This window comes from Melanotaenia boesemani, chromosome 5 (genome assembly GCF_017639745.1).
Source record: "Melanotaenia boesemani isolate fMelBoe1 chromosome 5, fMelBoe1.pri, whole genome shotgun sequence".
In the NCBI taxonomy this organism is placed as follows: Eukaryota; Metazoa; Chordata; class Actinopteri; order Atheriniformes; family Melanotaeniidae; genus Melanotaenia; species Melanotaenia boesemani.
The window spans coordinates 1,663,209-1,684,761 of NC_055686.1; the positions used below are offsets into that span (position 1 = coordinate 1,663,209).

The following is a 21,553-nucleotide window of genomic DNA, read 5'->3' on the forward strand; positions in this document are numbered from 1 at the left end:
TAACCAGGACTAAGAGATCTGAACACATCACACCAGTTTTTAAATCTTTACACTGGCTTCCAGTCAGTCACAGAATAGATTTTAAAACCCTTCTGATTGTTTACAAATCCCAGAATGGTTTAGGCCCAGAATACATCTGTGATATGTTCAGAGAATATAAACCTAGCAGAGCTCTTAGATCCAAAGACTCTGGTCAACTAGTCCAGGCCAGAGTCCAGACTAAACATGGAGAAGCAGCATTTAGCTGTTATGCTGCAAACAAATGGAACAAACTGCCAGTGGAGATTAAACTTTCCCCAAATGTAGACATTTTTAAATCCAGGTTAAAAACATTTCTTTTCTCATGCGCCTATGCATGAAATCTGCACGGTAACTTTTTTTTTTTTTTTTTTTTTTTTTTTAACTTATCTTGCTTTTAATCATTTTAATGTAATTTATTATTTTATTGTGATTATGTGTTGATGCCTTTTACTATTCTAAATATCTGTAATATCTTTGTTTTATGTAAAGCACTTTGAATTGTCCTGTACATGAAATGTGCCGTACAAATAAACTGCCTTGCCTTGAAACAAAAGTAAACAAGTGTTGGGGTTAGTGAAATTGCTGAAAAATACAAATGGTTTACCTAAAACCATATACAAAAAGCACTGAGTAACAATTATACAAACGAAGGAGTGTTCATAACTCGGTGTGACAACTAAAAGAACAAAAGAGCAGCAGTTCCCATAAACTAAGTGACCTCAGTCACAAACAAAAGCCTAACCTAGCTCAACACAACAAAACCTAACAGCCCTTTATTTCCACTTTCCACCAAGCTGCAGTTTGATTGGCCGAGCATGGAGCCAATCAACGGGGAGGAGACCGGGGTGCATTTGATCCAGCCACTGCGAATGGACGTCAGGGCCAGGGAGTGTATGGTGTCAGCCAGGAGATGTTTCTGTTTTATAAGACAATACTGGAGAGGTAGATCTAGGATGTCAGCAAGGTACGGCAAGCTGACTGTTAAATGAAGACTAAGCTCAGCAGCTGCTACACACTGCTATGCAGGTGATGGGGAAGAGTGAGAAGCAGTGCGTTCTGAGCATCTATGAGCAGTCTGTTCGTAGGCAGGTTCAGAGGAAAGTGATGAACCCATCACATGTCCCCACACAGAATATGAACTTTTACCAGCCAGCAGATGACACAGAGTCTCTCACTGTAAACTGAACCTTACTGAAACTCATTTGTCCCCACTTCAATCAGACTTTTAAATAACATTGTCTGAAGAGATTGTGTAATAGACACATAGTGTTTTAAGGTTTTTATTATTAATAATGATTTTACTTGTATTTATTGGTACAAGTGTAATGTGTGTATAATATGTGGACATAGGTTAGGCCCTACCTAGCCGCTAGGGGAAGGTGTAATAGGTGCCAGGGTGGGACCACCTGTGGAAGATGTGTCTAAGACTAAGCATTGTTCACTTCTAGAAGAATTAAAAAGTTGTTCATCCCTTCAGCTTTTAGGCTGTTTAAGAGACGTGTCTGAACTACATTTTATCTGTGTACTTTACCATTTTATACTTATTTATGTGTGTGCTTGGGTTTTGTGATTGTGTTTGCTGCACACCTGCTTGACACCTGAATTTCTCCTTTGGGGATTAATAAAGTTTTTTTTATCTAATTACTTCTGGTCATTATGTTAACTGTGTGATACCGTGTTGTTATTGTTGTGTTGCATTAGAGGTCATAGCAGCAAACCCAAGACAGATTACCCACAGGGACAATAAAGTAGATCATATTCTTATATGATGGTTGCAAAGTGAAGTGGTGCTTAGAACCATCTTCTCACTACAAGAAGGTTCCTGGTTTGAACCTCAGCCAGGGCCCTTTCTTTGGGAAGTTTGCATGTTCTAATTAGTTATTATTATTATTTATTGTTTAGATACAGCGTTAAGAAAGAAAAGCAGTTACTCACCAGCTGCAGGACAGAGAACCACAGCCAGCATCTGGAGGACAGCAGCTCTCCAAAATGCCATTTTTCACTCAGCTGCCCTGAAACACAAACTTTAATGAGGCTGCAGCAACATTCTCTTCATGTTTTTACAGATCTACTTTTCCTACACCAGTTTACATTGTTTATCTCCATTGTCGTCCATCTCTAATACACCAACGATGCTTAGCTGCAGAGGACAAAATGGTGGCTGTGCAACCAAAACTATTTAGTTCAGTAGTTTCATTTTGGTCTTGATCTAACTTGTGTTTGAACACACTAACATGGCCCAGGCCCGCAAGCATTAAAATATGTATTCAGCTAATAAAGTCCTGCAGTGACTAAAATATTCTGTAAACTAAAGACTAAACATTCAAATGTGCTAAACTATTTTACAATCAAAGCAATGAAATAAGTTTATTTTACTTTTACTTTTTCGCAATTATTTCTTAACCCGGTCGTCATTCAGTGCGTTTCAGAATGATTTCCAATAGTATGAATAATAATGAATTTATTATTGCGCTATTGGATCCCTGGTGGTGTCCAGCATTCGGAGCAAGTCTGGGGCTTTCTGCTTCAACTTGTGGGGGAAAACGTACCTTTTCCCGGTTGGATCAAACGGAGCAGAAACCAGAACGAAAACCTGATTCAGCCTCCAAATGTGAAAACTTTAATCAAGCATCTGTATCTGCACTGCGGTCTATTTCAGGCAAAAAGAAAAGGAAAAATTTTCAAAGTACTGACGCAGCTAAACATAAGAAGTGCGTAGCTTTTTCCAGCTCCTCTACTTCCTTATCATCTGCCTACACCCACTTTCTTCTCCCGAAGCTTCAACACGTCAATGAAAAGGGACCTGCAGAAAAGTTTGGAAAGCATCGCATTAAAAGGAAAGACTCTTAACATCCAAAATCTTACTATTAACTTTTAAAAATATTTATTGCATACCAAAAAGTACATGTGGAACTTTGTTCAATTAAGATAATCATGAATACAAAATACACAAAATAGTTTCAAATATTATAAATTGAAATCAAAGTCAGCATTAAAATAATAGTTTATTTATCCACATTTCTTGTGTTTCTGGTTTATGATATGAGGTGATTATTTGTGATTATTTGTCAATATAACGTATTTTTTAATATTGCACTTACAAATAGAGCAAGTTGACAGTGTGACTATTTTATCCAGGATAAAAACAGGCATTTTTCCACTCCTCCATTTATTTAATTTCCACACACTCACAAAACTAAAAATAATAGTTTTTACTTTTTAAGAGGACAATGAGCAAAACTGATAACCTCTTTATTTGACTTTTTCTGTCTAAATTATTCTAGAATATAAACATAAAAACTATGATAAAATAAAAAAGACATGATTTCTGAGCTGTTCTGGACTCTTCCAGAGAGATGTAGATGTAAGACTCCACAGCTTCATTCAAAAAGGCCTCGTGTTATGTGTTTGGAAGGAGAAGAGATTAGTCCAACCTGACAGGCAGTTTTTCAGTAGTGAACAGAAACAGACTGAGTTTTCTTAGTCTGAGCTCATTGTGACAGACAGGTAACACTACAGGTGTTCTCTGATTATTTCACACTGAGGATCTTCACCTGGTTTCTCACTGATGTCTCTGCTCTAAGTTGATCCAGTTCTTGTTTAAACAGCAGCCTGATGCCGTCTCATGTTGTCCTGCTTCCTCTGAAGAACAGCTTCCTCCATCATGTCCATGACTTTGTGCTTTACTTGTTCGCTATGACCTCTTACTGAAGAAAATATGTAAAATGAGGAAAAGATTTTTCTGTTTCTGCTAAATGAAACCCAACAGTCTCATTTACATCAATCATTCTTATTTCTCTGATTTAGCAGCGAAGTTGTCAATCGTCTGAAATGAAATTAAGTTGTGTTTTTCTTCTGTATTTAATACGTAAAAAGCTACAAATAACATCACAGTTTCTGTAAGTCCACAGTAGAGGTTGATGCTTCCTCCACCTGCTGTGTTTGGTGTTTCAGGTTTTCTCTGAGGTTCAGCTTTTTCACCACTGAGAAGAACAGATGTCATGTTTGGTTGTGAACTTCCTCTCCAGTGTCATTTTGTAATTCTCCTCTAAATAAAGAGTCTTAAATTATTACTTGATACTTATTTTCTCCCACTGTGTAACTGAAAAATACAAAAATAAATTCCATATTAATCTGATTTCCATCTGAAACAGATAAAGTTATGTTACTGAGCTTAAATAAAAAGGATTTTATTTCCTTTTAATCAGATTTCAGCTCTCATAGTTTAGGTAGAAAACCAGTAGAGGCTGTAAGAACAGGGATGTATCTCCAGTCAGTCACAAACGTCCATTTGTAGAATAGATCATATAAAAGTTTAATGAGAGAAACGTTGAAAGTGGTAAAATAGTTTTTCAGAGATGTGAAATTGCAGCAGTTTTCTCTGGTTCCTGGTTGAAGGTAAAACAGTCAGACTGAAGCTCCAGTTTCCTTCAGACTAACTGATCTGGACTGAATCAGAGCTGAACACCAGTCACTCCGTCAGCTTAAAGAAGGCATCACCAGTCTGGATAATAATCATGACGCCCACAACATGTGAGCTTTACAAGATGAACCCACACAAATGTCACGTCAGGTCTGAGAAGAAGACCATCACATGTTGCATCAGGTCTAAATGAGGTCCTGATGAGGCTCGTTCAACCAAAACTATAGAAACACAGTTTATAGAGGAAGGTGAGCTGGAGACATTAAAGGAGGCTGCTGCAGCCACTCAGCATCAATATATGTTCATAATCCCTCAGAAACACAACAGGAGACCTGAATTATAAACACAACGGAACGACTCAGAGCAGCTCAGTGTGATAAATATAGAAACATTTTATTTTTAGCATTTTTCATTGTAAACAAAGGAGGAAAAAGGGGAGAGTCATTTAGACACATGCTGCTGTACAAGACCCTGAATGGTTCTGGTCTAAAATCCATATCTGCTCTGCTGAAACCACATGAGGCACCAAGACAAGTTTGTTTCCATCTCGAGTTAAAACCCTGCAGCAGTCTCAGGGATGATGGTTCTTCTTTTTCCACCTTTTACAAATATTTTTACATTTATACATCAGTGGAGAAGAGGCCACGAGTTCCTCAGTCTCTAATCAGATGTGGGTCATCTCTCTGTCTCTCATCCTGGTTGCTTGTCTCAGTGGGTGAAGATAGAAAAGAGAAAAGGTCAGAGGTCTGTCAGGATGAAAACCAGCATCATGGACCTTCAGGTTTCTGTTAAACAGCTGATCTGAAGTTTGTCCTCTTCTCAGTAGAATTAATTAAAAAAAAATATTGAGGTGAGTTTGATCATCAGAGCTGCTGCTGCTGCTGCTATCAGTCCCAGTGCAGCAAAGAGGACGATTCTTCCTCGATTACGTTACTGACAGCAAATTACTATTATAAAATTATATTAGTTTTGTTTTGGGTTAATGTACATTTCACATTTGTTGGGACTATACTGTGCTGCTGCTACAGTGGCTACGAGGTGGAGTGATAAAGGTGAACCTGAAGAATACACTTAGCAGAAGAGTTACTGTATTGTGCTGTGACTGTGTGCAAGAGAATTGGGTCATTTATCACAGAGTTTTTGCTTCATTTAAACTGGGCGATGAGCCAGATGACCCTCTCAGATCCAACCGCTTGATTGGTGAGAACACCCCTTTTAACCACGGAACCAACAAATCAGTTTTCTGATGAACTCAGAAAATCATCCATCGATCCATCTATTCCATCCATCTCTTAGAAAATGTTCCAACCTGATAAATAATGTTGATGTTTGGCCTTTATTTATTTAGTAGATAACTTCACATTAATATACGAACTGCTAATTTTATTTTAATTTTTCAGCTGCTCTAGGCAGCAAAGTTCTGTTCCAGTCATACTAATTGTCCTTAGGTATTGATTAATAGACCTCTAGTGGACACCGTTGCTCTTTGCAGACTACAGTCTAAAAGAAATCTGTACAAAATTATGGCTTTATTAACTTTTTATTTTTATGACCAATTACGTCCTGAAAGATGCTGCCTCTTTTGTTTTGGTAAAGCCTCTTTCAACTAGCATGTTGCACAAGCTCCTCCTCACCACTTCCCACTTCTCCTGGGTGGTCACCTGGCTGATAGTAAACGAGCAGACTTCAGTCAGTGTGTGCAGCAACACACACAAGCAAGCAGGAGACGCAGCAGCTGTGAGTCTCCTGGAACCACAGACATCAGTTTTCCCTCAGAGACAAAAGACAACGTTATGAGGAATGTTCATCATAACCAGAACACTTTTTGTTTTTCATGGTGGTTGTAAGTAGGTGGAGTCAGGTGAAGAGGAGGAGATGGGGACATGACATCCAACAGCCTGAGATCAGTGTCCATGATTTTTCTGTTAGTAATTTATTCCACCAGGTTTCTATTCCATCCATTAGTCAGGTCTAATATTGAGTTTTATTATAAACAAATAAACATGCTGATGGATTTGAAATTCTGTTAAAGGGAACATTTGATAATTTTTTAAATGTAATGGAGTAGTTACTTTGAGTAATTACCTTGATAATGCCATTGCTTTTTGCAGGAAGTAACAAGTAACTATAATTTATTACTTTTTTTAAGTAACATGCCCAACACTGAAAGTGATGCAGCATCCTGAAACTAAAATTAGCTTTGTATTCTCAGCCTCGTGATGTTACCAGACAACAGTTCCAGGAATGTACATATTGTCAGAGTGAAATTTTTATGTTGGAAATTTACATTGTCCAACTTTAAGGAATTCTTCTTTTGGCTTCTAACATTTTCATTCGCTGCCTGATTATTTTCTCAAAATTGCATATATTGTGTTTTGATTTTGTTTGTTTTTAATAGAAATATCAGATGATGACGAACCGGTGGCCACAGAAGTGTCTGGCAGCTGCAGCACAATTGAAGGTACTTTCTCTTTCTTCTTGGAGATTATGAAAGGGCAGAAGCTTAAGAAATGTTCCTAGACAGACATCGTTCAAACTGAACACTTGTTGACTTCAAACTGAAGTCAACTCTTGTGAACAAGAACATTCACTCTGCTTGTTGTTGAACTGTTCATGTTTCTATTTCCTTTATATCTTATCAAACTAAACTGAAGAGAAAATAAACGGTTCTCAACAATATCTTTATTAGTGTTCAGCTGAGATTTTCTTATTTTACAACCTGGTGATGACCAGATTATGTCTTTACACATAACACTTGGCCAGGTCATGTTTGTAAATGAGAACTGGTTCTCAAACATTTTTTTACCTGGTTAAATAAAGGTTAAATAAAAAAAAAACCACTTTAGTTTATGTTTTTCATTTGACTACATACCCTTGAAAGCATTACCTTGTTTGTTCTTAGTTTTTACTTTTCAGCTTAATCTTTCTTTCTAATGCCACTTAAAAAGAATCACATTTCTTTCTAATATTTCTTTGATATTTTTTTTTATTTTTTTTAGGAGGTTTGGGTTTTGTCCATTATAGAACCCCACTTTATATTAGTGCTCTCTGAAATCAGTTAACCCGTTTCTCCTACCATCAAATCACTCAAAAGTTTGCTCTTTGTGAAATCCTTTGGGATTGTCTGATATATTAGACAATGGCACTGCAGATTTATGAGCGTCCACCTGACCTTAATCATCCATTCTTGTGAAGTACTTTGCAGAATTACCACTCCTATAACTGATCATTTTGTAAGTGCTGGTAAAACTTAGCCAATTGCCAACTATTATTGTAATCCATCTGCCCACCCCCAAACAGCAAATAATACTTTTAATACTGTGTACTGCTGTGGTAAATAAATGTTTTCATTATAACTTCATAACTTGCCCTGTCACATAGATGGAAGTATTTTTCATTATTTGAAGAACATAAAGTAACTTTAAAAACTTTTCAGGATTATCACAAATGAAGAGACTGAAGTGGAACCAAGAAGAAATCCAGGCAGTGGAGAAAACTCTGATGGACTGCATTGAGTCTGGAAGGGTTCCTGGGAAAGCCCTGTGTATGAAGTGCATTGAAGCCTCACCAGTAGCACTTCAAGGCAGGACACGGCAGGGAGTGAAGTTTTATGTAAAAAATCGCATAGATGCATTAAAACGAAAGACTTACAAAAGAAGGTAAGCGACGACCTTACTGTGGAACGGGCCACTTCTTTGTGCCACAACCATACCTGTTCTGTATGGATTTTTAAAAAGTTGAAGTTTTGGACGCTCGTCACAGTTACAGTTCAGTAGTATAATACTGTATATATACAGTATATACAAAGTGTTTTCATTTCTAGATGCATATTCAAGTATACCTACATACTTAGTTTTTCATTTTTCATTTATCCATATGAATGGTGTCTTGAATGCATCTTTTTGAACATTTGAATGTTGGAATTTGTGCACTACGGGGTTGTGCAATAAAATGCTTCATAGAAAGCACTAAAGTGAAGTCCAGTATGTCTCAATGGGCAGTACACAAGATACAAGGTACAGAAAAGTTACATTATATTTTTAACAAAAAAATGATCAAACATAATGCACTCTTCCACTCTCAGTTCTTTATTGACTTAGAAAAAACTTCCATTGTTCATATCAGACGTCCTTATGTATGTATGTATATAAATGTTTTGTAGAGATGAACCTAACAGTGCCACCTAGTGGTAGTCGGTGATTAAAAAAATGGACACGTCCCCACCAGGATGACAAACCTGACAAATTTCCAATTTTCTAAAATTGATAGATTTTTGTGTTTAAGTTGATATTTGGTATTCCAGTGTCCCTAAAAAATTTTCCAAGCTAAAACCAGGCCTTTACCTCATTTAGAAAGTTGTGTCCCCATCGGTCTATCAAATTCAGGGCTTAAAATCACGTCCCCACGTAGCTGGAAGAACAAGTATGTGTGTGTGTGTGTGTGTGTGTGTGTGTGTGTGTGTGTGTGTGTGTGTGTGTGTGTGTGTGTGTGTGTGTGTGTGTGTGTGTGTGTTGCTCCAGGACAGGCGTGTTCGAGACTGGGAGGAAAAATCAGAGTTTACCACTAGTTTAAACTCGGATATACTACTGAATAAGTAGTAATGGTAAAGATGGAACGAAGGAAGTGAAAGAAGGAAAGAAGGAAATGATGGAAGGAAACAAGTGATGAAGTGTGTAAGGAAAGAAGGAAGAGACAGATGAGATGATAGAGAGGTAGTAAATACTGCAGCATCGTCTTTATTCTGACATTTGGAAGTGAGATGTGCAGTAAAGAGCAGGTTGTGGAGATAAACAGCAGATGTCTGGAAAAGTAAAAGTTTAATACGGATTTTAAAGATCTTGTTTACATGGTCACGTTTAAGATTTAAATAAATACATACTGAAGCACATAAAGTATTTAGCTTTAAACAGGGTGACACAATGTTTAAGAAGCTTAAATAAAAACCAAGATTCCTCTATGAGGGTGTGGGCTCAGCCCCCAATGTTCCAGGTCCAGGTACGCCCCTGCTAGCAGCTCTTTCATGTCTTACAGTTTGAGTTCTAATCTTGAGTTTGTAGGCAGCCCTATCTGTTTTCCTGGTGCATGTGAGAACCGCTGCTTCCCCAGTTGGTGCTGTCATCTCACCCTCACGCTCGCCACATTTCCTCTTTAAAAGGAGAGCAGAGATTTTAATCAGGCAGAGATGGACGACTGAAAGTGTGAAGACATGACGCTGCTGGTAACCATGCAGAACATGGCAGCTGACTGTGTGAAGCAGTCTACATACACCTCATCTTTCCTTCTTCCTGGCTTCTACTTTCTGGCTGTGGAAGGTTTCTATTTTCTATGTCAGCACGTTGCAGCCGTGTGTTTTATAATGAGCTCTGTGGATAAAGTGGACTGGAACAGAAAGACTAAGATGGAGCAGACAAACTGGTTTACCTGCACTGTACTGGACTGGAGGCGGGGCCTGTTCACACATGGCGGACAGGTGAGTTCCAGCAAGCCTGAGGAAAACTGGAGGAACCGGAGTGAAACTATGAGGAAGCTGAACGTCCTCCTCTTTCCTCACAAGTCGTCCTGAAGCTGCCTGTGTGGTAAGAAGCTTCTCTGGAGGAGACGTGTTGCAGAGCTGCTGATGTCCTGAAGGACGTTTAAAGTCTCTCTTAGTCTGACAGGAAGATGAAGATGTTGCTGGTGATGGTCCTCCTCCTGCACGGTAAGACCAGCTTCCTCTCCTCATCCTCACGTCCTTCATCTTCCTCTCTGATGGTGGAAGCGTCTCATTTCTTCTTCTCTTGTGTGTATGAAGCAGGAGCAGCTGTGTGTTGGAGTGTGTGAATGTTTCAGAGAGAAACTGTGGAGAGCTGCCGCTGTTTCCCAGATTCCTCCTTTTAGCTGATGAGGAAAGTTTAGCAGTGAGGACGTTTGCTGGAATTTACTTTGGAAAAATCCAGGATTTCCTTCTGACTGGAATCTGATCTGCAGAGAATCCAGCGGATCCACAACGTAACTACAGATTCTACTGAAGGACCATCGTCAGTCTTTCCATCGTTTCTCAGAGTTGTTGGTCTGCTGCTGCTTCATGGAATATTCCAGATGAGAGGAAGCAGTCTTGGTGTGTTGGAGCCAAACAATCAGAATAAACAGAGAATCCAGAGCAAGGAAAGAGTCCACGTCTCAGAACAGCTTAGAAACATGAGCCCACATGCAGAGGAAATACATGACATGGCTGGACAGATTGTTGAGGAGAGTTCAGGTGTTCACAGGAGGAAGTAGAAAAGTGGGATGTGGATCAGAGAGATGCTCAGGTCTGAGGAATGAAGGCCAGAAGGCCACAGAGCAGTTCTGAGGAAAGGGGAGGAGCTTCAGTTTCCTGTTCATCCAGTTTGTGGCAGCAGCCTCCTCCCTCTGAAACCTGAGCCTTCACATCACCTCCTCTGTCCTCACAGGTGTGTCAGGTGATCTGCTTCCTGTTTGCTTCACTCTCTTCTCTGATTGGATGAAGCTCCGTTAGTGATGAGCTGCTGTTCATCCTGGAGCTGCTTCCTGGTCTTTATCTCCATAGATCGGATGTTTCCCTCGTCTGACTCTTCATCTCCTTCATTGTAGAGTTGGACAGGAAAGAGGGCAGATAGAGAGGGAGCAGCAGTAGACCCCAGACCAGGATCCAGACCAGGATCTAGAACCATATGACCACATCTAAAGAACAAGTTTCTATTTAAGAGTAAAACCAGGCAAAGAGGCTGGTCCAGGTCCTGTAGGGGGGCCACGTTGTGTTATTGTGGACTGTGGTCAGATACCGTCTCTCTGGAAAACCTCCACTAGACCACCATCCAGACCCAGTTATTATGGGTATCTGGGGGGTGGCAGCAGGTGGGGGTCTGCAGAGAAGCGTATCAGACTACAACTCTGCCTCCTGGTCTCCACCCTGAGTCTTCATGGACTTAAATAACCAATAAAATCCTCCATATTCCAGATCTGAGAGCTGCTCCATCCAAAGTGGGGTGATGCCGTCTCTCCTAATAAGACCAGGTTTTCCCCAGAAAGTTCTCCAGTTATCTATAAAGTCCACGTCGCGTTCTGGACCCCACCTAGACCACCAGCGGCTGAAGGATGACTTGCGGCTGGTCCGGTCCTGCAGGGATCCTAAAGTGGAAGTGAATGCAGACAGATCCAGACTGATGTTCTTGTCTACCTGAGAGGAACCATTGAGATGAGAAGTTGTGAAGGAGCATGTTTAGAAAGAGGCAGCAGGTATAAAAATCAGGTTTATTAGAGATGAGAACGTGACTTTCAGTGGACACATTGAAAAACTGGCAACTAAACTTAAAGTGGAAGCAGGTTTCTATTCGAGAATCCAGTCTGGTTTGTGTCTCAGAGTGAGGAAGCGACTGCTGTCCACCACCTTTATGCTGCTCCTTGATGATGGGGGTGTTTGTATGTGAGGCCTCCAACCATTAAACTCTGTGTACCGCTGTGCATTCAGACTTAGACCTGGCTGGAACGTTCCAGCTCATCTCTGAGATGTGGACCAGGTTGGTTGGCCGTCTCTAAATGTCCGAAGGGAAACACACTGGCTCATCTTGCTGTATGAACTATGGCTGGTCTGGCCTCCATGTGTGGGAGCATGTTTACAGCGGGGTGGAAGTGGACACGCCCTGCGCTCTGGTGGCTTTTACTAACTGTCCGTCCCTCGTGTGCGGACTGAACTCGGGAAAAGAGCTTTTAGTGCTGCTGCTCCATCAGACTGGAAGCAGCTAGAAAAGCAGCTGCAGCTGTCTGATCTTGTTGTCTTTGGTACCTTTAACGGCCTTTTACACAGAAAACCATGTGAGAGCATCGGGAAGCCTCATGTTTCTCATGTTTCATGAGTTCTTCTCTCCTGATTGTAGATGTGTGTGTATCAGATTGGAAATGCCGTAGTTCTACTTCCTGGTTTCATACTGACGTGTGCTGCCGGCCTCTCAGCCAGGTCGCCTTGTGGAAGAGATTCTGATCTCAGTGGGTTCTTATCTGGTTAAATAAAGGTTAAAATCCCTGGAAAGAAAGTCAGACTGTACATAGAACTTATAAAACCACTTACTGACCCTAATCCGTGTGGATTTCCAGCATCAGTATAGAAATCTCCACATAGAAACACATTCTTGTTAAAGCCATGAAACAATTGTGTTATTTTATCTGTAAATGTCTGAACTTCCAGCTGCTGGAAACACCACTGATGCTTCTATTTCACCTTTTCCTGCATCTTTCCAGCAGTGATGGTCTCCATAACATCCTTTCTAACAGCTGTCATGAAGAATTTGACATTTCAGAGCAGAACTGATGTCCAGTGCTGCCCCCCCACCTCTTTCATTTCTTCTGTTTACACAGAATAACTCCTAACCAGGAACCTGAAGCAGGAATTCTTCCACATCCTCATCTTTTAACCAGCTGCTCTACATGTATCAGTAAAGAGCAGCAAAGGATCTTTATTACTGATAAACTGCAGTTCAGGCTTCTGCTAGAGGAATGAATGATTGACAGGTGTCATTCATCACTGCTTCTCATTAAACTGGGATTCAGGGTAACACTTCCATGCATCGTTTGCAGGAATTCTTCTGTTTCCATGTGTTTCTGTGTCCAGGCCATATATTCTATCCTCTGGTTCCTCATGTGGGTTTGTGGAAGAACTCCTGTTTGATGTGGTGTTGTCTGTTCATCTATTTCCTGCTAACGAACGGGCCGGACTGCTCAGGAATTTCCTTTGGGATGAAGAAAGTCTCTGAATCTGTGACGTGAATAAACTGGCTGCTGTTCTGTTGTCTGTTATGGTTTCTAGCAGGGTGTCAGACTCTGGTCCTGCAGGGCTTCACTGTTTTCCTGCTCCACCAGATTTGAATTAATGGCTGGACAACAAGCTGTTGGACCCGTCTCATTGGACTGGTGTTGGAGCAGAGAAGCATCTAGAAGCTGCAGGCCAGCAGCCCTGAAGGTCTGGAGTCTGGCAGCCCTGGTGTAAGGACTGCTGCAGGGAAATAACAGCATTAAAGATGAGAAGAACACTGCAGCAGCAGCATCTGGCACAGATTGTAGTGTTAGAAAAGAAATCTCTGAGTACGACGCCCCTCCTGATCTGTAATCTGCTTCTTCACAAACACCAGATCTTTCAACAGGACTGTTGTTGCTCAGGTTGGTGAGAAAAGCTTCATTTCCAGCTGGATTGAAAGAGTTTTCAGTGTGAAGCTGCTAGAAGAATAAAAGCAAAGCTGAGTGAGTTTCCAGCAGCAGCTCTGTGTGTTCAGCTGTTAGTGATGGAGGATCTGTCTGTCGCTCCACCACAGGAGCTCCATGAAGATGGAGACACTGGTCCTGATGCTGCTGCAGTGGAAACATCATTAATACATTTTATTATCTCTTCATACTGACTGTTGGTCTGTTTCCAACCCACCACTTTCTATCCAGGCCTGCTTTTATCTCCTGTCCCAACTTTTTCACACGTGCTGCTGCCATCAAGTTCAAGATGAACCCGGTTTCTATTAAATAGTAAAACCTCGTATTCAACATGGATATGATTGTGTTTTCTACTGGGAATAAAAGATTGTTGATGAGATCAGCAAATCATTCTGCTTGTTTTTATTTACCTTTCTCAGGATCTCAGGTGGGTTTAGATTCAAAAGCTGAGAAAGTCAAACTCATCCTTGGATCCTTGACCTTCGTAGCAACGCTTTGGCTTCCAGATGGAGTTCTTCTGACCTGTAGTCCACCATGTGGACACTGAGACAAACCCACAGCTGATCTGTCTTTCTGTTTGTGTCCTCACAGTTTCCCAGCATGCCCTGGCTGGGGTGGTGGAGGTGAATGAGGGGGCGGAGTCAGTCCTTCTGCCCTGTGAGTACGATGGTTATACTCCTGATTACAACTTCAGAGTCATGTGGACTCGCAACGATCTCAGTCCCAGATTTGTCCACCAGAGAGGAGAAGAAGGTGATCTGGAAGAACAGAACCAGCGTTACAGAGGACGGACGTCAATGAAACCTGATGCTTTAGACTCTTCAGACTTCAGTCTCACTCTGAGAAAACCACATCTGTCTGACAGCAGCATATACACCTGCTCCATCAGTTATGGAGTAGAAGAACTGAGAGTCACGGATGTTGAGCTGAAGGTAAAAGGTGAGCAGAAACACCTGCTGTAGATACAGGTCAGAGGTCAACCTGAAGGGAGGAACAGAGTGCAGGAACAACCTGATGAGTCCTTTATTAGAAGAGTAGAAGAAGAAGAGAACAGAACTTTATGTTCATGCTGCAGAACAGTGAGAAGCAGCTTGTGGGTAGAAGATGTTCCTGATTCTGTTCTGGTTTTGTCCTGAGTCCTCTGCAGAGTTCTCCAGAAGGCAGGATGGAGACCAGGGTGTGTCCAGGGTGTGTCAGGTCCTTAATAATACAGCTGGCTTTCTGCTGGAGTCCACCAGTGGAGATGTCTCTGAGGGGGACATGTGGTCTCTGTCTCCTCTCTGGTCCTCTCACCACCTGCTGGAGGTCTTTACTGTCCTCTGCTGAGCAGCTGGTGATCCACACCGTGCAGAAGTAGACCAGGAGACTCTCCATGGTGGATCTGTAAAAGGTTCTCATCAGAATCTGATGGAGGTGGACCAGGTGAGGTCAGCGGACATGTGGACACCCAGAAACCTGAAGCTCTCCACCCTCTTCCTCAGATGTGATGGTGGTGTTGGAGGGGTGGATGAGGACCAGTCCTCAGTGAAGAGGGAGTAGAGAAGATGGCTGTGGACACATCCCTGTGGTGGACGGGAGTGGATGAGATGTGGTTTCCCATCCTGATGTTCTGGGGTCTGTTCCTCAGGAAGTCCAGGGTCCAGGTCCCTCAGTTTCAGCAGTTGTCTGCCTGTTTGGTCACTTACAACAAATAAAATCCTTGAACCAGCAGTAAGAGTCTATAACAGAGCTCACAAGATCCATAACAGGCTTCCAGGCTGGACTCACCATTGCTCTGCACTATCGTTGTCTAATGCTTTGACATTTCAGAACTATACAATAAGACATGGGATTAAATTGTATTATCAAATCTTGAATGGACACATCTCAGCAGCACTTACTGCGTTGGTACCAAAACTCAGCTCAAGGTCCGAACGCTCGACTAGATCTGTTACAAATGGACTTTTGTCTTTTGTGTGTTATGAAGGACTGAAGGTGGATCTGAAATCCACCATCAGCATCCTCACGTACGTGTCCCTGTTCTCCAGGTGTGCAGAGCTGTTAAGATCACATCCTCTGTCCATCTGTTTAACTGGGAACCAAACTGGTGTGGATCAAAGTCAACAGGGACCAGTTTTGATGTGAGAGAGGACGAGTCTCTTAAAACAGAGGTCCCCAACCCTGGTCCTTACGGCCCACTGTCCTGCAGATCTTAGATGTCTCCCAGCTGTAACACACCTGATTAAAATGAAGCGGTTCTGTGACAGCTCTAACAAGTCTGGTAATGAGACATTAATTTGAATCAGGTGTGTTGCAGCAGGGAGACATCTAAGATCTGCAGGACAGTGGGCCTTGAGGACCAGGGTTGGGGACCTCCATCTTAAAACATCTGGTGGTGACGGTGTGAGAGCGACTGGACAGGAATCCTCAGACAGTTTGATGGAGGCGGACTTAAGACAGGTGGGGACCACAGACTGCTGTAGCAAGAGGTTGGAGATGGTTGTAAAACCTCTGCTGGATCATCTGCTCATGACTCCAGTATCCGTCCAGTAAGTCCATCTGGAGCAGCTGGATGGACTGGTTCTGACCTGAAACTGCTGCAGCTGGATGGACTGGTTCTCAGGAAGACCAGGATCAGTGTGGGTCTCTCTGTTGTGGTGGCTGAAGTGAATGAAGTGGTTCAGAGAGTCCACATCCACACTGTTGGCTCCTGGTTCAGGAAGACTTCAACAGTTTTAGTTGTGGTCAGACGTTGATGGAGGAGAGTCCAGCTGATGTGTGAGCGTCCAGGTCTGTCCCCTCTGCAGATGTCCCCCAGTCTGTAAAACTGAAGCAGTCCTGTAGGGCTGAGGTAGCTTCCTCAGTCCACAGCTGAACAGTTTTTACTAAAGGTCTCTGTCTACAGATGAGGGTTCATAGGCAGGGATCAGGGACAGAGATAGGTGGTCTGAGAGTCCCAGATGTGGTGGGGAGGTTCCTTCATAGACATCTTGGAGGTCTGTGTAGAACTGGTCTAGATATTAACAAACCACTGCATGTTTGTTCTTCACTTCATGTATTCAGCAGAGTCCAGTAACTAAAATGGTGTAAAATGATTTGGTTTTCCTTTTGTTCCTGATAAAAAATAAAAAGTGTGACTGAATAATATTGTTCTGTCTTCTCAGACCATCAGGAGGAGGTGGAGGTGACTGAGGGGGCGGAGTCTGTCATCCTGCCCTGCAGAACAACACCTGACCTGCCCAAAGACGTCACTGTGGAGTGGTCTCGCTCTGATCCAGATTTCATGATGGTCCATGTTTATCCAAACACAAGTAAAGAGTTTATAAAACAGAGCAAGTTTTACAGAGACCGTACAGAGATGAAAGAAGACCTGCTGAGATCTGGAGACGTCAGTCTGACCCTGAAACACCCCACAGATGGAGACACAGGAAGCTACATCTGCACGATTTACAGAGACAAAGACATCCTGAGACAGAAAGTAGTTCTGATACACGTCAAAGGTCAGTGATGTAGATACAGGTCAGTGATGTAGATACAGGTCAGAGATGTAGATACAGGTCAGAGATGTAGATACAGGTCAGATTTGTAGATACAGGTCAGAGATGTAGATACAGGTCAGAGATGTAGATACAGGTCAGTGATGTAGATACAGGTCAGTGATGTAGATATAGGTCAGTGATGTAGATACAGGTCAGTGATGTAGATACAGGTCAGAGATGTAGATACAGGTCAGTGATGTAGATACAGGTCAGATTTGTAGATACAGGTCAGAGATGTAGATACAGGTCAGAGATGTAGATACAGGTCAGAGATGTAGATACAGGTCAGATTTGTAGATACAGGTCAGAGATGTAGATACAGGTCAGAGATGTAGATACAGGTCAGAGATGTAGATACAGGTCAGAGATGTAGATACAGGTCAGAGGTGTAGATACAGGTCAGATTTGTAGATACAGGTCAGAGATGTAGATACAGGTCAGAGATGTAGATACAGGTCAGATTTGTAGATACAGGTCAGATTTGTAGATACAGGTCAGAGATGTAGATACAGGTCAGAGATGTAGATACAGGTCAGATTTGTAGATACAGGTCAGATTTGTAGATACAGGTCAGAGATGTAGATACAGGTCAGAGATGTAGATACAGGTCAGTGATGTAGATACAGGTCAGTGATGTAGATATAGGTCAGAGGTCATAACTCTTCCTTTTTTCCACAGCACCATTTCCATCCTGGGCCACAGCTCTTCTGGTTCTCCTGGTTCTGGTTCTTGTCGTCTCTGCTGGTGTTTTATATCATTTTAGGTCATATTTCATGTCAGGTGAGTCTCTAAAACTACACTACCCATAATGCTTATGGTCAACATGAGTCTTCTTGTGGTTCTCTGACAGTCAGATTTGTTCCAGAAGCTGAGACAGAAATGTGAAGAGAAAGTTCAGGTTTTGTTCCAGAAGTCAGGAAAGCTCCTTCAGACTGAGTCCTTCACCAGTAAAGCAGCTCCACATCATGACTTTACCAAACAGAGTTGAAGCTTCACTGCATTTATCTCACACAGAGTCTCCATGTGGAGCAGCTGTTCTTCTTCTGTGGTGGTAAACAGCTGGATGCAGCAGCTTCATGTTCCTCCTAGAGCTGAGCTCAGTCGTGGTGGAGTTCAGCTTCAGATGGTTCAGAGACCAGGATGAGACGGTCATGTGACCATCAGAGCTGCTGCTGCTGTCTGTACAGCTGATGCTGTTTGTTTCTCTCAGTCTATAAGGTGGAGGTGGAGTCAGGGGTGGTGTCTGTCCTGCTGCCCTGCAGAACCACAGTTCACCTGCCTGGAGACGCTAAAGTGGAGTGGAAGGACGGTTACAGGACCGTCCATGTGTACCAGAACGGTTCTGACCAGCTTGAAGACCAGCACCAGTTCTACAGAACCAGAACAGTGATGGAGAGAAACCCTCTACAATCTGGAGACCTCAGTCTGACTCTGAAACACCCCACAGATGGAGACAGTAGGACCTTCACCTGCAGTGTCTACAGCAGGGAGGGAAACATCCTGATGGAGAAACAAGTTCTGCTCACAGTCAGAGGTCAGTGGTTTAAATCTGATGTTTTTTCCAATCAGCTGATCAGTTGTGATCAATACTGATCAGAGTGTGTTTAGAAGGTGGAAGTGAAATGTGTGTGTGTGAGAGTAAATGTGACTGAATTGCCAGTACTTTTAATGAGTATTTTATTGCATCTGTACAAGAATTGTCCTCCAAATTTACTGCTCCTCTATTTCTCCATCAGTATCAGCTGCATCTCAACAATTCTCTTTTTCTGAAATCTCACAAAATGATTTAAATAATATTTTGTGTTCTTTAAATGTTTCCCGTTCCTGTGATGTAAATAACTTAAACATGACTTTTCTGAAAACTCATGCCAGTACTCTTATACCACTTTTTCACCATTTAGTTAACTTGTGTATTAGGCAATCAGTGTTTCCTGAAAACAGCCCAGATCACCCCATTTTTAAGTCTGATGATCCCACAAATGTTTCCAACTACTGTCCGATTACAATTCTCCTAACTGTCTCTAAGTTACTTGACAAAACATTATATAATCAATTAATTAATTACCTTGAAAATAATAACCTGCTTAGTGACTGCCGACATGGTTTTCGACCCTCGCGGTCAACCGTGTCGGCTTTGCTTCTTTTTACAGAGCAGATTCGTGCGTCTCTAAACAAAGCTCATGTTACCGGAGTTATATACATAGATTTTCAAAAAGCTTTCGATACAGTTAATCATCAAATTTAGTTACATAAACTTCTTTCTTTTCATTTGTCCTCCTCTGCAATAAACATGTTTATATCATATTTAAGTGACAGATCTCAGACTGTAAAAATTGGCTCAGTAACATCACAGCCACTAAGGTGTTCTATGGGTGTTCCACAGGGCAGCATTTTAGGCCCTTTACTATTCCTTTTGGACATTAATGATCTTCCTCCTGTGCTTAGTTTTTCCAATTCTCTGTAATACGCTGATGATACTGTTATTTTTCTGTCTGGCCCAAACACTGACACCATTAATCACAAACTTAACACAGATATGCAGCATTTGCATGACTGGCTGCAAGATAATCATTTAACACTTAATGTTAAGAAAACAGAAAGCATGTACTTTTACTCATCTAGGAGACAGTTATCCATATCCAATCCCATCACCTTCTCCAACCACAAGCTCTGTTGTTTCCACATACAAGTATTTAGGAATCTCTCTTGACTCACATCTCACTTACTGTGAGCATGTCCAAACCCTAACCAGAAAGTTAAATCAAAAGTTATATGTTTATAGTAAAATTAGACCACATTTGTCTCACTCTGTCTCTAAAACATATCTCCATGCAATCATTATGTCTACTCTGTCGTATTGTCTGCCTGTTTGGTCACTTACAACAAATAAAATCCTTGAACCAGCAGTAAGAGTCTATAACAGAGCTCACAAGATCCATAACAGGCTTCCAGGTTGGACTCACCATTGCTCTGCACTATCGTTGTCTAATGCTTTGACATTTCAGAACTATACAATAAGACATGGGATTAAATTGTATTATCAAATCTTGAATGGACACATCTCAGCAGCACTTACTGCGTTGGTACCAAAACTCAGCTCAAGGTCCGACCGCTCGACTAGATCTGTTACAAATGGACTTTTGTCTTTACCGGCCTTTAGGAACTGCTACGGTCAGAGAGCTTTCTTTTATGTGCTCACTAAAGCCTGGAATGAGATCCCACAGCACATCAGGACTATAACATGACAAAGACTATTTAAAAGAATATTTGCTCGCCATCTAATGGACAGGTACAGCTGTGACCACTGAGGTGGCTCCATAGCCTCCCCTAAAGCTGCTTCTCTTGGTCTGTGTTTGTCTGGTTGTACTGTCTTGTCTGGGAATTTGTGATGTGTGTCTGGTTTGTATGTTCTGCAGAGCAGGAAGCTGCTGAAAAACAGTTCTTAAACTGAGTCAGACCCGATTGTTTTAATCTTTTCCTGCTTAATAAATAAAAAAAGTCCAGCATTTAGGCCTGCTCTTTTCAGGCTGCTGTGATGCATGTCCTTGTGCCTCCTGGCGTGTGCATTTTTCTGCATATCATGTCTCACTGCATCCACTGAGTGGGCATCTCCCACGGTGATATTTTGTTGTTTAATCTGTTTGCTCTGTCTTGTAATCTGAATGGCTTTCTCCAGTGTGAGGTCGGGCTCCAGTTGAAGTTTGGAGACACCTCATTGTATCTGAAGGATTCGTATATCGGCTCAGAGTCTTTACCCACTGCATATAGCAGGGAGTTCACCTGCACCACGCCGGGCTCCCGATCAAGCTTTGAAGCTACTCTAAACGGTCGGATCAGCGGCACCAAACCGGCCACTCCACTGGCTGGGAAAAGTCAAACTGCTCCGGTGGTCCAAACTTAGCCATGTCCCTGAAGCGTTCATTCAGACACTTCTGACATCATGTCACGTTAACCACAACTCGCTGTATTAACTGTGTTTTTATTAACAACAGAAACACAAAGCACTGCCAGCCACGGCTCTCTCATAGCCGGGTCCTACTCATCTATTGTCACACATCACATGACGTCATCTCTTAGTGACACTCTGTTGACCCAAAACAGTCCTGTAGAGCTTCAGCAGCGTCCTCCATCCACCTCCCCACTGTCCTTATGTCCACAGGCTGTCCTGAACAAGTGGGACAGTCTTTGGATCAACAGAATGAGATTGTGGTCTGATCAGCCAAGGGGAGGGAGAGCTGTGGCAGTGTATGCATCCCTGGTATTTGTATACAGAAGATCCAGTGTTTTATTCCTCGGGTGGGACGATCCACATGTTGATGGAAAGTGGACAGAAGTTCGTCCAAAATCACATGATTAAAGTCCTGGTTGTACCTGTGAAAGCATTGGGATGTTGAATCTG

At 42.0% G+C, this 21,553-nt stretch overlaps 1 protein-coding gene and 1 long non-coding RNA gene across 2 annotated transcripts in view; one reads left to right on the forward strand and one right to left on the reverse strand.

The window, feature by feature from the left end:
- Window positions 1-2,838, reverse strand: part of LOC121640572 — a 34,536-nt gene extending 31,698 nt beyond the window's left edge. Inside the window, exons 1-2 of the long non-coding RNA XR_006010504.1 lie at window positions 2,571-2,838; window positions 1,957-2,033 (exon numbers count right to left, since the gene is read on the reverse strand). This is a non-coding gene — a long non-coding RNA (uncharacterized LOC121640572). The remainder of the gene's footprint in view (window positions 1-1,956; window positions 2,034-2,570) is intronic.
- The window catches only part of LOC121640417, a 1,195,287-nt gene that overhangs the window by 186,967 nt on the left and 986,767 nt on the right, over window positions 1-21,553 (forward strand). The window contains exon 11 of the mRNA XM_041986139.1: window positions 18,373-18,688. Coding sequence (XP_041842073.1) covers window positions 18,373-18,688 — 316 coding nt within the window. The remainder of the gene's footprint in view (window positions 1-18,372; window positions 18,689-21,553) is intronic.